Source organism: Seriola lalandi, unplaced genomic scaffold (assembly GCF_002814215.2).
Source record: "Seriola lalandi dorsalis isolate HSWRI2012SDOR001 ecotype SW California unplaced genomic scaffold, Sedor1 jcf7180002053574, whole genome shotgun sequence".
Lineage (NCBI taxonomy): Eukaryota > Metazoa > Chordata > Actinopteri > Carangiformes > Carangidae > Seriola > Seriola lalandi.
The window spans coordinates 36194-53750 of record NW_019524127.1 but is presented as its reverse complement, the minus strand read 5'-3'; the positions used below and the strand labels follow the sequence as shown (position 1 = coordinate 53750).

Here is a 17557-nt window from a genome sequence, read left to right as displayed (position 1 = left end):
CACTGGTGAAAGGAGGTTCCCACCTGATGACCCCAAAGACATGTTAGTTATCACTGCTCATTAGTCTGTACAGCTAAATTAATAGTTATCATAGGACATGTTAAGCTTAGGGAGCTATTCACTGAGTCTGGTCCATTTTCTGTAGCACAAGCTTTGTGTTTATCTTAAATTAGAAAAGTCAATTCAGGCTGTTTAATACAATTGAACTACATCACAAATGTACATACATACACACATAATACACATACAAAAGGCATACACACACACACACACACACACACACACACACAAGAAAGACCTTAAAAACATTATTAACTGCACCTGTGCTAATTGTCAGTAGATAGTTACAGTTTTATCATTGTGTCATGTCTGTACTTCAGTACTTACTTTTGTACTGTAAGTTCATATAACAGTTAATGCATGTATTCAAATACTATCTCTGGAGGGGAAATCAGAAACTTAATTCCAAAACAATTACATAAAGGTTAAAAATAATTTGCTTGGTGGTTATGTTGGGAGCATTTAGAGAGAGTGGTTTTGAAGTTTTTGTCCTAAAATGATTGCCAAGGGTAACTCTTTTTACTCAGCAGTGAAATCTCTTGTCCTGGAGCCATGCTTGTACTTGTTTAGCTAAGGTGTGTATGCTCTATGACTCAGCGGCTCGGTGTTTCTTCTCTTCTAGGGCGTCAGGTTGTACTGCCGGCTGCACTGCCTCCACACGCCAGTTATCAAGTAAGTACCTGCCCCCCCTCCCTCCCTGTATGCTAATGTTCGTGCCCTACAGGTGCATGAATGCATATTCATGAAGGATTCACATTCGGTCCACGTCACTTTCTCTGTGAAGCCTGAACAAACATTAGCACAGCCAGTAATGACAGCCCTCAAACCTCTTTCCTCTCCGTCTCGGACACCGAGCCGTGGTTGAGCTGCTGCGGGTTCTCGTGTTTGAGATCCACTTCAGCTTGAAGATGACAGGTTCTCATGGGTGGAGGTTTATCTGAGGTTGCACGTAAAGGATAAACAAGAGTCACTTATTGAAAGCATTTAAAGTGTAGTGGGTTATCTGAATATATGTTAGTTCTTTTTTTAATTTACATAAGTCCAAATAATGACATTTTTAACCTCATCAATAACTTTTTATTTCTCTTTTTATACGCACACACTTTGTTGCTTACATACGCAGTGCACATATTCAGACACAGTATAGATACAGTATACACACACATAAACACACATCATCCCCTGAATGTAAGACCCTCTATATGTTAATATACAAACGCAAAACTTCATCAGTCCTTCATTGTTCTTTAACTAACTCTATAACTATAAATCAAATTCTAATTTAAAGTTAAATTAGCCACATCTTTACCTAGAAGAAATATACGTTGTAATGCTGAATCCAAAAAAACTAAAATGAGTCGACTGAAGAGAAGGAATGTTTCATTTCAAAAAAAAAGTTTTCCATCAGAAGTAACAAGCAGAGGCACAGGAAACACACATTTGTCTTCCTCTGACACCCCCTCAAACACACACACACACTTTCTCTGTCCACCGCAGCCCCTCCCTTCATACTCCTCCCCCCTCCACGTCTCTTATCTGTCCCTCCATCACTCAGCTGCTGATTGAAGTGCCTGGAGTTGCCATCAGTGCAAACAAAGAGCTTTTTGGTCTGGGGACAAATCCTATTAACATACAAAGGCAATCCCTCTGTCTGCCAGCCAGTTATTATGTAATACAGCCTGGCTTTTTTAATCCATCACTAAATTGGCATTGTAAGTGGCAACCATTAATTATAATGTTTGAGTGATGGATGTGCATTTTATGAATCATAAATAATAATAAACTGAGCCTCGGTTTTATTAAACTTTGCTGAATGACAAAGAACCCGCCGGTTTCATAACATTAAAGTGCAGCGAATAAGAATCACAACAATAGATATAAACCCAATAAAATCAATCTTGATAATGCCACAGATGTATTGTTCTGCGGATGCTGTTAATCATAAAGGAAATAACTGATCTGCACGTGATGTCTGGAAGTGGCTCGCTTTTCATGTTGCTTGAAGGTCAGTGCAACATCTTGTCCACATCTGCACTTAACATGTATTGTGTTTGGCTTTTGTTCTTAACGTGGCAGTTTACAGTACGGGCGGTTCAGATACAGCCCGTGACTTACTCATGATGTCGAGACGCTAAAGCAAACAGAAGATAGTGTTCATTTTTTATCGGATGTGTCACACCCACTGATTCACACAGCCGACCACACATCCTCCGTGGCGTTGCCTGTTTCGCATGTTTACATGTCAAACAGATCGATCTAAGGTGGCTGTTTGTGAAATCTCACAAAACCTCAAAGGTGCAGAAATTGAAAAGGACAATGAGTGTGAAGTGTTGTTGCTCTGGCAGGAACCATAGTGCTGCAACTACAACATACAAATCATGATATGGATGTTGTTTATTGTTTTCTCTGACTGTGGAGACGATGTTCTCTTTTGTATGTTTCACAAGAAATGTAACATAACAGATAGTGTGGGCTGTTGATGTTGTTAACCACAAAGAGGTTTTTGTATCTGTTAAACATCTTCACATAAAGCTTCTGAGTGTTAACTCTTAGTTGTCATGCTAGCTGCAATATAACGTCAAAGTAAATTTTGTGAAATCTTTTTTTTTCTTTTTTGCTCCTTTAGGGACAGAGACCACCACCTGAAAACTTTTAAATCTGTGGTGCCTGCCAGCAAACTGGTGGACTGGCTACTCTCCCAGGTAAAATCAGTGTCTATTACACTTAATCCAAACAACACAAAATACCACACCAGGCATTTAAAAGGCATATCAAATGTTAATAACTGTCATTACTGTAATTGGGTGTCCTTTTTGTGTAATGGTACTGTTTGAGTACTGAAGTGCATTTCCCTTCCAATGCAAATGAAACCAGCCACTCAATAATCTATGCAATTATTGTTGTATGCATGTTGAACAAACATTTGTCACCACTCTGTGACTTTTAAGAGCACAGCCAAGGGATGTTGCAACTACAAATTTGAGTTTCCCTCAAAAACAACAGAGAATTTAGAAATGTAGAAGCCTGTTTTCACAATTTCCAGAATTCTGGAAAGATATTGTTTGTATTTTGAAACAAACAGCAAAAGTAGTGATGTGCCATTAAAGGTCCCATATTGTATAAAGAGTGAGATTTCCCTGTGTTGTTTGATTATAAAGCAGGTCTAGGTTCTATATTAATATTGTGAAAGTATCAAAGTGCTCAGTCCACAGAGAAATGCACACAGCCTGCCCACCTGGACCCACCATCTAACCTTGCAGGATTCGGTTTCTCTGAGTGTTTGCCTGAAATTTGCTACATTTTTATTCGATCACTCAGAAAACAGTCAGCCAATCAGAAGAGAGGCTCTGAACCTCCTCTCTTCTGATTGGCTCACCGAGCTGTTGTTACTAGAGCTCCAGAGAGAAGCCTGAGAGAGGAAGTGTAAAACTACACTGGGATGGTTTTTGGTTCTTAAAACCACAAATACATCTTCTTATGCATCAACACTTCAAATAAAACACTAGAAAAGTATAAAATATGGAGCTTTAAGTAATGAAATATTACATTATTTGAACTTTTAAATCTTACTTTTCCGCTTATCAAAGTTTAATTTGGCTTTTCAAAAAGATAAATGTGTATTATCATAATTTCAGCTGCCTCTCTTCCTTTTTTTAAGATGTAATTAAGGGAGAGCTTGTAGTCTGTTTATAAACAGTAACATTTACTCAAATAGATTTGGACATGAATAATCAGCCTCCTAATCCCTCATTGTCTTGATTCAACACATATTTACTGACACGTGCTGCCTCACAAATCACCATCTTCACACTCAGGCCAGCAGCGCTGTATTCTGCTGTGTATGAGAAGGTGTAAACAGGCATTGTAACTGACCGACTGTGTGCGTCATTGATTTGGTTTCCCAGGGAGACTGCTCGACCCGAGAGGACGCCGTGACGCTGGGCGTGGGGCTCTGCAACAACGGCTTCATGCACCACGGTCAGTTCAGTTCTCCCTCACAAGTGCACACATGAAATTGGGATAAACACACACAAGCTGAGCTGAGGTTTTTTTTTGTTTTACTTCAGTTTAGTTTGATGACACTCTTACTCAGCGCAAGTTCAAAGGAGCTCAATTGCAATTTCACATCACACATCGTCTCCTTTACAACAGCTGCAGTTTAAATTTCATTAATGCTGTTGCCTCTTGCCCCTTAACACTCTTTTCTGTGCTGCTTGTAATGTCCCTCATTTGCCCTCCAACCAGTCTCTCTCTCTCTCTCGCTCTCTCTCTCTCTCTCTCTCTCTCTCTCTCTCTCTCTCTCTCTCTCTCTCTCTGCACAAAAATTAAACATCAGCCTCTCCTCTGTCATACCGTCATCATCAGGTTGAAAAAGGGGCATCATAAATTAGCGTACCCGGTCTAGCCAAGTCTTCGGTAACCTCACTGACCACATTGCAGTGGAGCGGCTTTGGTTCAGGCCCAGTATGTTGAACGTAAACAGCATTAGCAGTGTACCCTAACCAGAGCCATTTGGCTTTGCTACATGGCTGTCTGGGTCAGGCCACTCAACCATGACCGCTGGTTAAGGCCTAAAACTGAACTGGTAATCTCCACAGGCCAAGTGATGTGTTTAAGTGAAAACCACTTAAAAGAACTAGTTAGTGTTGGAATATAAAAAAAGTACCAGTTGATGGTGCCTGATGAACATAAATCTAAGATGAAGGTAGTCATTATTACGCATTCTCTGAAATTTGTAGACAGGTGAATTATATCTATTATAATCTGAATAATTTGGATCCTCCTGAAAGATCCTGGAGATACTTTGATAATTTAAAGTCTTGCTATTAGTGAAATACATTAGAATAGGTTAAACAAGGAGACATATACTGTTTTACAGGCTTACAAATCTCCTCTGTAAATACTGTGTCAAACATTTATATTTTTGTTGTCATTTAAACACACACTGTCACTCCTTGGCAGTCAAAGTATTGCTTTCCCTTCACTTTTCCTTTGCCTCACTGACACTCAAACACACACACACCTACCTCCTGCTACCATCTGTTGGAAGGTGTCACCTCTTCTCTTTTATCTCTCCCTCCTATCTGCCCTTCTCCGGGGTCACAGCCTCTCTCTCCCCCGAGCCTGTCTGCTCACCTCACCTCCTCCTCACGTCACTCCATTTTAGTCCTTAGTCAGCACATCTGCTGCTACTCACCTGGTTCCTCTTGAACTCCTCTTCTTTTCCTGTCTTCTCCTGCCTGGCCTCTCACCGGTGGGAGGATCACTGTTAACAGATAAGACAGTCAAAAGGCCTTTCGTCTGTCCTTACCTGCTTACATCATTCATCTACGTGTCTCTCGTGAACACCTGTTGCGTTTTGCCCTTGAGGCAACTCACTGTAGAGAGCGCAGCACCAGATACAGCAATACATTTCCTTCACGAGCCAAAAGGTCATTTTAAAGTCATTATACATTTGACAATATTAAATATAAACTACCGATAAGGGAAGTAATAGTGAATAATGATGGTTTCTTTTGCAGATTTAACGGTTAAATCGATACTAAACAAGCAGAAATAAAGATCTTCCCATGTTTCTGTCAGAGAAAAAATTCAGGAAATGCATCTGTTTCACATTTACCCAGATACTTGCATCATATTGTATGTCATATTTCAAATTATGAATTTCTAGTTAAAAATCCTGTCATTGCATCTGTGTTCCTGTGAATAGATTCCCAGCAGAATTAGTCTCAACAACGTTTTCTTCTTCCTTGTCATCTGTTCGTAACATTTAAATCATGATTTAGCAGTGTGTGTGTGTGTGTGTGTGTGTGTGTGTGTGTGTGTGTGTGTGTGTGCGCGCGCGCGCGTGCGTGCGTGCGTGTAACTTTGTGCGTAACTTTGTGCGTGTTTCCGGTGTAAGCACACCCACCAGTTGAATAGGTGGTATTAAGGCATTATATGGCCACAGCCTCCGTGACTCAGAGGAAATAACTTGCGTTGGAGTTGGCGTCGGGCCAGTGTGAGTGGGTGTGGCATGCGCGTGTAAATCAGTTTGTTAAAGCTTTTGTTGATCTGAGGCTGCCAGATGCTCTCTAAATCTCAGAACAGCTGGGTACCTTTGGCTCCCTGTGTTGCCTATACAAGCCCCAATTTTACAGTGTCCTTGTAGAATCACACCTACACACACACACACACTTGTAAGATTAGGAAATATCCTTGGTTGGCGGTCTGTGAATGTGTGTGTGAGCTCTGGGCTTCACGTCATCAATGGCAACTCCTCCATGACACAAACAGGATGGATATTTTCTTAATTCTGTTCAACACAATAAAATCCCTCGCCCACATCATGGCTGAAGTCCAAAATATGAAGATCAAAAAGCTGAGGCGAGGCGATGTCGGTGCCAGCTGTTAAAGCGCTTACAGTACAGCGGTGCATACCCTGTCATTTCAGGCATTCTTCTGTTGCACCTGTTCCAGTTGTATCCAATGCTTCTGCTTCAACTTGACGCAAATGAAAACTCCAAGCCAATCATGAATGGAAAATTATTGTGAAAGGGGCGCTACGTCCTTTAATTCAGTGTTCTGAAGTAACACAATAAAGGACCTTTCACTCCAGAAAACCGTAATTGAGCAGAATAAACGCTCACACTCTGTAATTTAGATTTCAGTGGAGTGGGGTTATTGTAGTGTGTTTTGGTTCAGGCTCCAAAAAATGCTGTGACTATAGAAGCATCAATAATGTGCTCCTCACCTGTTTGAAGTGCCCCATGTGTTGGAGAGAGGCTCAGCCCAACAGTGGGAAGCGCAAACACAGTCAGACACGCACAACACAACTGTTTCTTGTGTTCTCCGGAGAGTCTTCCCTAGCCCTGGCCCGTGCTGGCTACGCCCCAGATGTGGTTCGGCTCCAGATGTTTCTGCTCCATCATTAGCTAATGAGCTAATTAACCGTAAGCTGTGTTTGTGTGAAGATGTCCCCACATTAAGTGGCAGCTTCTTTTGATTCTGCACGGGCAAACATGTGCCACTCCACAGGTCTTATGAAGTTGCAAATGACCTGCACACAGTGTATGCACCGTCATGTAACGCGCTTAGCATTTACAAGGTTTTACAACAAAACAGAAACAAACTTTGGAATATTAATGGAGAAATGGACATGGAAATGTATGATAAGAAATCTCTTTCTGTAGCATCACTTGACCTTTTGTTTTTTTAAATCAGCTTTGAACTGGAAAGACTGAGATGTGACCCACTGGTATTTGTCTCTTTATTACTTTCTGCAGTGGGTTTCTTATTAAATACTGTATGTCTTTTTTTTTTCTTCCTCTTCAGTTTTGGAAAAGAGTGAGTTCAAAGATGAGTCCCAGTTCTTCCGCTTCTATGCGGATGAGGAAACAGAGGGAACCAGCACCAAGAGCAAGCAGCTGCAACGCAACGACTTCAAACTCATCGAAAACATCTTGGCCAAGTCTCTGGTGGTGAGTTGCAACACACATGCACACAAAAACACACACATTTACACATTCTCTCACATGTATTTATAAAGTACATTGTGACGCAGTCCATTGTAGTTTCTGTTTTCTTTGGAGGAAAAACAGGTGATGATGATGATAAAGAGAAATGTAAATTTGTTTTACTGAAGCAAATAAACTAAATGTGGCAGAGGATGGGAGACACTGGCTTAATGTAGATGGATGCACAATGGAGAAAGAAGCCGCTTTTTCAAGGGTGTGTGTGTGTGTGTGTGCGTGTGTAGTATCTCCACTGGTAGATGTAATTAGCATCACTATACACACAGAAACAGACCCCACCCCTCCTCCCTCTCATAGGAGTGGAGGCTGCTTTGATGACAATAAAGACAATAAATCAGTATGCATCTTAATGAGTGTCATCCTGTGGAAATGTAATATGAGAACTCTGAGAGGTGACAGGAGATTACTGTCCCAGTCAGATATTCTGTACATTCATCCTCGTTTGAAGAATGAGGGCTGAAACATTTCATTTTAGAACACAGTGCCTAGTAATGATCCCAGTTTGGATTTTTCCCCTGTTTATGGATTTTTCTGTTTTTATATGAAACATTTTAAATGGCTTGCCACTCAGGACTTGTGACCTTTCCTGTCAGCCTTGGATCCCAATACTTTATTTTATTACTAAAGAGCTGCCTAGTTCACTTATCTAAAAATACAGAACCCAAATTAAAATGAAAAGGCAACAATATCTCAGTGTCTCCTCTTCATAAACACCCTCTTTTACTACATGTGTGTTTATGTTGCTTTTTAACCTCGGCGGTACATTGACATTTAACGATCCTCATTCATGACATGAGACAACAGCTGTGGGAAGAACTGAGTGAAGATGAGAGAACCCCCCCCCCCCCCAAAAGGGACAAAACCCAAAAGTGAGATGTTTAAGTGCCTATGTTGACTACAATTTAAAACAATCTCATTTGGCTGCTTGCACCACTTAAAAAGCATTAAAACGAATACAGGGTAATACAAGTTAGATTTAAAAGAAATGTCCCACTGGCCACGTTGGATCATTTTTGTGAGACCATGAGCAGGGAATTAGTTTCTGTGATTTGTAGCTCTCCATGTACTTCACATCTGTTTACTGGTTAAAACAACTGCTGTGATTGGAGATTTATGTGGGAACATTCCTGAAATTTCTAAAAGTTTCTGAATATTTTTTGAAAGAAATTCCATGCATGATGAGACATAAAACACACCAACAACAACACTGATGGATGCAACATAAATGCAGATGAGTCGTCGTGTGCACAGTCCCATTCTATATTTATATATATATAAATATATGTAACCTTTTATAAAATATACTGTATATTGTGAAAAATTGATGAAAAAAATTTAGTACAAGATAATAGATTCCTAAAAGTAATATGGAGAGTGTATCCTCACCATGTTGTTGCATACGTGTAATCATGGGATGTCCTTATAATTTGTGCAATAGGTCAAACAGCATATAGCGCATTCATGATTAAAGTAACATCATTGACGTATATTTATTTAGCACATGAAATAAGGTCAGTGTAGACTTCTCTAGATCTAGCGGGCAGTGTTTCCCCGAGGCTTAAACAGAAAGTCAACTGTTTGGTTAATTCCATTAATCTCCAGCCTAGAAGCATCACCAGCATCCTTCTTCATGTCAGGGTGGGGAGAAGCCACGCTATCTGGCCTTACACAAGAAGTGGAAAAGGCTTTTCTCCTTGATTAGCAGAACTAATCATCCCTCATGGCTATTACTGAAGTGAAGTGCAGGAACTCTTTATTTACCGCCGCCATCTCCTCTGATGTAACAGCACAGATCCCCATCTTATCAGGGCCATGCAGCAGGAAGATGGCCCCAGCAGCCTACCTAATGGAAGCCGGCTAATGTGCTTGGTGACGACAGCGTTTAACTAAGCCTCGCCCCACCGGGGAATTCAACATGAGAAGCAGAGTAGATCATCAGATGCCAGACACACCTGACATGCGATGAAAATGACGAGTTGCAAATATGCAGGATTTAAAATATGTGGATAGTTTCAATATGTGACGTGCGACCACCCAGAAAGAGCAGCATGTGTGTGTGTATATATATATGTATGTGTGTGTTTATGTATATATATCACCTTTTTAACGTGAAACTTCAGTGATTCATCAGAAGAAATAAAGTCATTGCAGCAAATAATCTTTTACGTATGAAATGTACTTACAAGATATGACTATTATTTTGCTACTTGCTAACTCGTGATGCTACAGCAGTAAAAGATATTTAAGTCTGACAATCAGTCACCACAATCACCATCAGTCACCAGTGTAATTAGGTGATTTTCTCTGTGCTAGATTCACCCCGAGGAGGAAGACTACGGCTTTGAGATCGAGGAGAAAAACAAAGCCATTGTGGTGAAATCTGTCACCAGGGGCTCACACGCTGAGGTAATGGTCAACACACATACACACACACACACACACACACACACACATACACACACACACACACACACACACACACACACATACATACATAAATACTGTATCTCCTTCCCGCCCCAGGGCATTAGTTCCAGTAGGTAATGGCTGTCTACTGTTTGGACGACTGCTGTCAGTCTGCCTCCGTTCCCTTTGGAGGGACTTCGTTCTGATTGGCTGTGGAGCCATTAGGCATACTTACTCACATCAGACACACACACACAAACACACACACACAAAATGTAAAACGCGGATAAGGCTGACAAAACATAGAAAATATTATATTATATTATATTATATGTCACATCTATGTCACAGACTCCTTGTTTTTCATTTTTTGTTTGTTCATGTCATCCGACTCTGGTTAGACATGTGATATGTGACATGCTTATGACAAATTTGTCTAGCAACCAAAGCCTGTTTATATGATCTGTCCAGTATCTTCATACTTGAAACTACAGGCTGATGCTTTGGTTGTTTTTGAAATCTTCCTTTTCCACAAGTTCAGAGATGGAAAACCTTTTCCTCATTTTGTCCCTCTGGTTCAGGCTTTCTGTTATTTTACTCATTGCAGTTTTTTTCCCCGGATCTCCTCAGGCTCTCTCTGGATAATCTTTCTTTTTCCTCCTTTGCCTGCTTCCACCACAGTAAACCCTCACTCTTTCGCTCTCTCCTGCACCTTCTTCCCCATCTCTCCCTCTCTCTCTGTTATTCATCCTCCATGTCCCCGATTCACCACAATAACAGGATTGCTAGTTGTGACACAGCCTGTGTGCCAGCACAGTGAATGAAGCTCAGCTGATTCCCATGGGGCTCTGAAAAGGGCCGAGAAACACTCACTCACACACACAGGGCTCTTTCACTATATGATACTATTAGAGAAGTCACGTGCAGACAGGCACCCATGCTGCACACAAACACACACACACACACACACACACACACACACACACATACAAACATCCTTCCACATTCAGATGGCTGTGACTCCTCCCAGTCGTTCCTACATCCACCCTGGGCCGCCATCCAGAGTCGGGGCCCGGCTCAGCCAAGGCCACCCCACCGGATCTGTGCCCGGGACACTGGACTCACACAGCGAACATACAGAGGCAGCATTATTCTCACAACGTGACCGAAGATGTGCAAGAAGACTGCATTTACTGACGTGCAGCAGGCCGTGGTGCTGCGTGTCTGTCATTTGAAAAGGGATTTTAGAAGCTGATATCTGACTGTGTTTGATAATACGTACAGTATATTTGTCTGGTCAACATATTTACATGCACTGTGTCTGATCAGATTACATTTAGTTAAAGGAAAGAGGCAGGATCTGATAACTGCAACCACCACTGGTTGCAAACACAAACATGTGGCTGCATTAGAAAGAAAGAGAGAAAGAGAGAACTGTAAATAAAGCAATGTGGAAACTGAAAGTCACCCTGTGTGCAAATCCACCAGGCAGCAGGCAGGAGACTCAGGTGTTAATACCTTGCAGCTTAATCATATCTAGTAGCCAATCTTGATATGCACTACCTCCATGAAAAGCATCTTCAGATGCAGGAAAATAAATGACAAGACTCAACAGGCTGAGCAGCACACACTGATTTTCTCTTTCATTTTGGTGTGTTCCTTGGAGGCTCACACACTGAGCAGGGACTTGATTCTGAGTAACACACATCAGTCAGGTAAAAGCTTGAATTATACTTACGCTGCTCACAGTTTAGGTCTCACTGTGACATGTGGGTCGAATGCGATCCCGCATCTGAAAATCGCACTGTGCGAATGGGTGGGATTTAGATGGAGCTGAAACGAGGTACCAACCTAAAAATAACACATTCTGTCTCCCGTCTGTCCGTCTGTCCGTCCAGATGGCTGGCCTGCAGGTGGGCAGGAAGATCTACACCATCAACGAGGACCTGCTGTTCCTCAGGCCGTTCTCCGAGGTGGAGACCATGATTAGCCAGGCCTTCTGCATACGACGCTCCCTGCGGCTGCTGGTCGCCACCAAGGCCAAGGAGTGAGGGAACACACAAACACAGCCATATACATACACACACGCACGCACGCACACACACACACCAAACAGCACACACACAGTGCACACTGGTCTGATTGGCCTTTTCTCTTCCAGGATTGTGAAGATCCCTGACAACCCACACAGCCTCTCCTTCAGACTGTGTGGCTCTGCCCCTCCTCACGTCCACGCTGTCAGGAAAGGTGAGTGACAAATTCCACAGACTTCTTGAGCCAGTTCGATCGCCACAATAAAACCTTTTCAGGGGTTGTGGATGAATTTCAGGATTACTACTTCATGTGGGGAATAACAACCACGATAAGGACTTCTGTGACATTTTCAGACTCATGATGGACAGTTTATAAAAGGATCAGAATCGATGCAGCAGAACCAGAGATATTGTCTTTTTTTTTTTATCCACACATTCTTCTTCATTGCTAAAACATACATTACTCAAAATATAATTCGACCTTTAACAGTTTGTTTGGAGGTTTGGATATGTTTATAGCGGCTAATGTAGCCTTAAGCTCTTAACCTCAAGAGGTTGGATGAAATCATTACTTTCTAAATTCCTAACCCTGGATTTTTCTTCATTTCAAACTTGTAGTCTTCAGATCAACTCGATGTCTCCAACTGAGTGACATCACTTGAGTTGATTGATCACATTTCGCATGATTCCCTCTAGAGCCACAAAAATCTTTGTTGTATAAAACTTTTTACGCATATTTAGATTTAGATGTGTAAAATTTGTGGAGTTCCACTTTAATTTTCACCAATGATAAAGCGACCAATATAAAAGAAAATGATACTTTTGTCATCATCCAAACTAAACTTTGTGTAAAAATGTAAACATAGATAATCATTAATCATCGTTTCTGTTATATTGATACATTCTGCTGAGCTCACATAGCAAGAGAGGTAGAGCTGATCAATCACATGAAAGTGCACTAAATAGTTTTTAAGGTAAAAGGATCTCCATAAAGGAACAGTAATCTGTTGAGTGATTTAACAGTTCACAGCTCCCAGGGAGGTCTCATAAACTTAATATGTCTTGAATTCACTTACAAGAGACATATATTTTGTGTAGGACCTGCACTGGATCATCTGTTAATAGATTTGTAAGAATCTGACCTTGTTATTGCAGCATCGGTCTCACTTAAAGCACTGCGAAATGTTTACGGTGTCAGAGAGACAAATAATTTGAGGAAAATTCAAGGGAAAGATGAGGTAACTCGAGCCTCTAACCACCTGTTACACTCTGCTTTTAGTGAGTCCTCTATTAGGGTTTTTTATGACCACCTGTCGTCCAGGCAGCCTGCAGTCAGGGTTCAGACCCTAATAGATCAAAGTCTACTTTTAAAACAGACACACACACACACTGCTCTGTGATCATAGTGCAATAGGTATCTGAAAAAACATCCATACTTTTCCTCTGCTTTCCCATTGTTCCTTCTCACCTCTTAACCAGATGTTTTTGCTGCTTAAACTCACTTTTACATAGAAAAATTAAAGATTTACGACGAGTTGGATGAGTGTTAATTCCCAATGTGTAAACCAGACTCAAGTAGCGGAGGACACACACACAAAAACAGCGAGGAGAGGAGCTGCTGCTTGGCCAAGGAATGTGATCTCATGGTTTTTAGTTTTTTTTTATTATTATTATGGCAGAGGGACTTCTTCACTTTCTCTCACTTCTCTCCATTTCTCCTCTTTCCCCTCCCTCTCCACGCTCCTTCTCCTTTCTCTTTATTTCCTCCTCGTGTCCTGTATCACTTCTGGCTCTCTGCTGGTCTATGAGGAGCAGTTTTTTCCATCTGAATTCAGAGTCTCAAGCTGTTTTTTTTTCTGTTCTGAAATCAGTCCCCCTGTGTGCTATGTATGCATGGGTCAAGTAGCCCCAGAGTTAGGTAATTGCTGGCACCCTGGGTGCAAGTGATGCCAGCACTGGTATTTTTAGATAGAGGAGAGGAAGATGATGGAGGTGTTGATTGGACTTCCAGGCTGTAAAGCCATCAGCTTGGGACAGCGTGTTACAGCACTGAGCCAAGTGATTTGCTATTTTCCTGAAGGAACAAAAGGGGCGAGGTTATATCCACATACGGGAATTGAGTTGTTTTGTTTATTTTTAATTTCCACATAAAAAACTAATTTATTTGATTTAAACATTTTGGATAATTTTTTTTCTATGGATGTGGGAGACATACTTTTTAACTCCTGCATTTCTCCTACTTGAATTTCATGTTTTCATAATAGCGCAGTGTAATGTATACACTTCCACTGTATTTATACCACCCTGTGACCCTTCACCTCTGATCCTCTGTTGACATGTCGCAGGCTGGGAGGCGGCGGGGGCGGGTCTTCAGCCCGGCCAGGTCGTCCTGAAAGTCAATGGCAATAACGTCAACCACAGCGACTACCAAGAGGTTCTGGAGCACTTCACTGCGCAGCACACACACCAGGAGCCTCCACAGATGGTGAGAGGGACACAGGAGAACAAACACTAACACACAACCATCATCTGAGCAGAGTTTGTATAGTAAATGGGGCATTTATTGAGTTTTTTTTTTTTTTTTTTTTTTAAGAAATACAGTTTGTGACTCCCAACAAGCCACATCATCCCACTCTATCCAGTGAGATTTTACAGTGCATGGATTGTTATGGCTCTCACTGTGACAGAGTGCTCCCTGAGTTGCTTTGTTTTTAATACAAACTACATAGTGCCACAAGCTAGCATGATGAGTATCAGTAGTAGCTTTGGAGGTTAATTCACCAAATCTTTCAACAAAGTGGGACAGCTCTCTAAACTCACATTTGACATGCTGACAGACCATAGAGCCCCAGTGACCCAGACATTCCTGCTCTGAGACGCTACATAAAACATAATTAGCATTAGCTGGAGCCAGAGTTAGCTACAGCAACTTAGTGTTTGAAAAGGAGGAGAAAAAAAAGACATATTAAAACTTCAACGACAACAAGAGCTTCTTCATTTCATCAACGTTCTTGGCTTCAACATTGGGTGGCCTAGTAAACTCCACCATAAATCACTGGTTGTCGATGTTGCTGCGGGCTACTTGTAGTGAGAGTTGGACATTTTTCTGCTCAAAATACAATCCTGCCCAGAGCGAAAGAGCAGCCCAAAGCAACAAATAAACGACTTGAATCACTGTTTCTAAGAACGTTTTTACTTATATTCTGTATTAAAGCAGCAGTTGCAGACGCAGCTTTCTTTTTCCAAAATTGACTCATGACTGGATTCTAGTGTTTACGCTCCATACAACATGGCTAATGTCAAAAATATCAAACTCACGTCAGCTTTGTTTTGACATTCCTACAGCAGCAGTTCATGTCTCCAGGCAGTATTTCACAAGGCTGCAGACAGAGTAGGGTGTCCTCCTTACTGTATAAAGTACAGTGTTTTGTTTTGTTTTGTTTAGCCTGGCCTGCTCCTCTGATAAATCCCCCCTTTGCACAAAGCCGGTGAACAGGCTCAGCTTAGCAGCCTTATTTTGGACTTATTCCAGTAAATGTTTACTGGTTCATTTAACAGCAGGATGAATTACCAGGATGTCGTTGATGTGGCTGGCTGCACTGCTGAGTTCAGGGTGGTGCAATCAGCCCTGACCACCTTGTCAGGTGAAAAGTATCTACGTCCGTGGGGCATTATTTCCTCCACATTCTGTGTATAAAGTACACCTAAAGCTTCATAGCTAAAAGTTTCTCTGCTCACTTCACACTCACTTCCTCCCTCGCTCAGTTCCTCATATTATTTCCCATAATAATTTATTGCATATTGCAAGCGTTCTGAATATAACTGCTCTGCTCTAATCTGTTTCCTGCAGTGTCAGTGGGTGTACCGTGCCTTTGAGGATGTGGAGGAGCTGCAAAGAGAAGGAGGTGCAGGTGAGAAGGAGGAGAGTCCTTTCAGTCCTTATCCGATGGAGAACGGCTCTGACCGCCAGGACGGGAACGGCACTAATGGAGCAGGTAGGACCCGAGGTGACATCCTCTGAAAATGTTCATTGTATTTGAATGTACTCTTCAAAAGAGTTGTGATGAAGGAGTATTTAGGGGTTACTGCTCAGATTTTTAATACAGAATCAGATGTAATGCTAATAATAACTTCAAATATCATTTGTGGCCCATCTGTCAGCAAAACAAATGTCTGGAAAAACATTAGTTTTAGTTGGGACTGTTCTGTATTATAAACTGTAGCTGCTTTGTGTGTGACTGCAGATTGATTGCAGACTTGATGCAAAAAAAAAAAACATCTGTCACTGCCAAAAACATTACATCAAAACATTATGTTCCACCTAGACAGCTATTTTCAGATGACCTCTGAATCGGGTTATAGTTACTGTGTCAGTAAAAAAAAAGTGGCTTCAGCAGGAGGTAATTTTCTCTGTATATAGAAAATTCTCAGTTTGGAAATTACATCGGCTCACGCTACAGTCAGAGGACGTCATCTAGGAACAGTGCTTACAGTGCTGGCAGAGTAAGCTCGCTTGACACGTGCAGTGCACTGAGTACCTTAACATGACTAAACGTGTCACGACTAAAGGGATTTATAAACCCATTGTATTTCTGTCTAAAGATGATGAGGTTTTTTTGCATCTCGAATGTGCTAATAACATTTAAGCCATGACTCTAATCCAAGATGTGTTTTTTTCCCCCTTACTTCACAATGCTAAACTTATCAAATAAATTGAATTTGTGACCCACAGATCAGCGGCTGAGCAGGCTCTCCCTCTCCAACGACCTGCCTCTGGTCAGCCTGACGGTAGATAACGTCCACCTGGAGCACGGCGTGGTCTACGAGTACGTCAGCACTGCCGGCATCAAGAGCCACGTGCTGGAGAAGATGGTGGAGCCCAAAGGTTGCTTCAGCCTCACTGCTAAGGTAGTTATGGAAGGATGAGTTGGAGTTTGGTTAAAGTTTTTGGGGTTAGTTAGCAACTGTCACTGTAATGAAAATCTAATGGATACAGCTCAGGGGTCAGCTCAGGTCATTCTTGTTGTTGTGTAATCATAAAATCATGGAAGATCCAGACCTGGCCGTTCACCAATTTGTGCGTCACTGATATTTATCAAAGTAGTATTATTATGACAGGATCTGAAAGCAGCAGAGGGGTTTTTTGGCATCACCGCTGGTCTCAATTGTTAGTATTGGAAAGCTGAATGTTTAGCTACATGGAAAATACAGTTTCCTCATGTTGCTGCACTAGGAAACTTTTTTTTTTTTTTTTTGATGCGATTGACTAAACTTTTATTGTAGGAGTGATCCATCCTTACCCATGTTTCTTGTCTCTACAGATCCTAGAGGCATTTTCTGGTGATGACAGCCACTTTGTTCGTAACTGCAGCCAGCTCATCTCCCAGAGCGACCGAGTTGTTACCATGCCTCAGTACGAGTTCAGACAAATCTGTGACACCAAGCTGGAGAGTATCCGACGGCGTATCAGCAGCTATCAGCAGGTAGTAAGACACGTATACGACAACAGCTTTCTCTCAAACATAAAGTACATATGGACTACCA

The 17557-nt window shown here is 41.6% G+C and overlaps 1 protein-coding gene across 1 annotated transcript in view; it reads left to right on the top strand.

Annotated features, from left to right (window-relative positions):
* prex1 (phosphatidylinositol-3,4,5-trisphosphate-dependent Rac exchange factor 1) overlaps positions 1-17557 on the top strand; it is an 83761-nt gene that overhangs the window by 45925 nt on the left and 20279 nt on the right. The window contains exons 13-23 of the mRNA XM_023401278.2: positions 683-732; positions 2687-2762; positions 3966-4038; positions 7375-7520; positions 9888-9980; positions 11879-12027; positions 12142-12227; positions 14359-14498; positions 15864-16008; positions 16746-16921; positions 17335-17496. Coding sequence (XP_023257046.1) covers positions 683-732; positions 2687-2762; positions 3966-4038; positions 7375-7520; positions 9888-9980; positions 11879-12027; positions 12142-12227; positions 14359-14498; positions 15864-16008; positions 16746-16921; positions 17335-17496 — 1296 coding nt within the window. The remainder of the gene's footprint in view (positions 1-682; positions 733-2686; positions 2763-3965; positions 4039-7374; positions 7521-9887; positions 9981-11878; positions 12028-12141; positions 12228-14358; positions 14499-15863; positions 16009-16745; positions 16922-17334; positions 17497-17557) is intronic.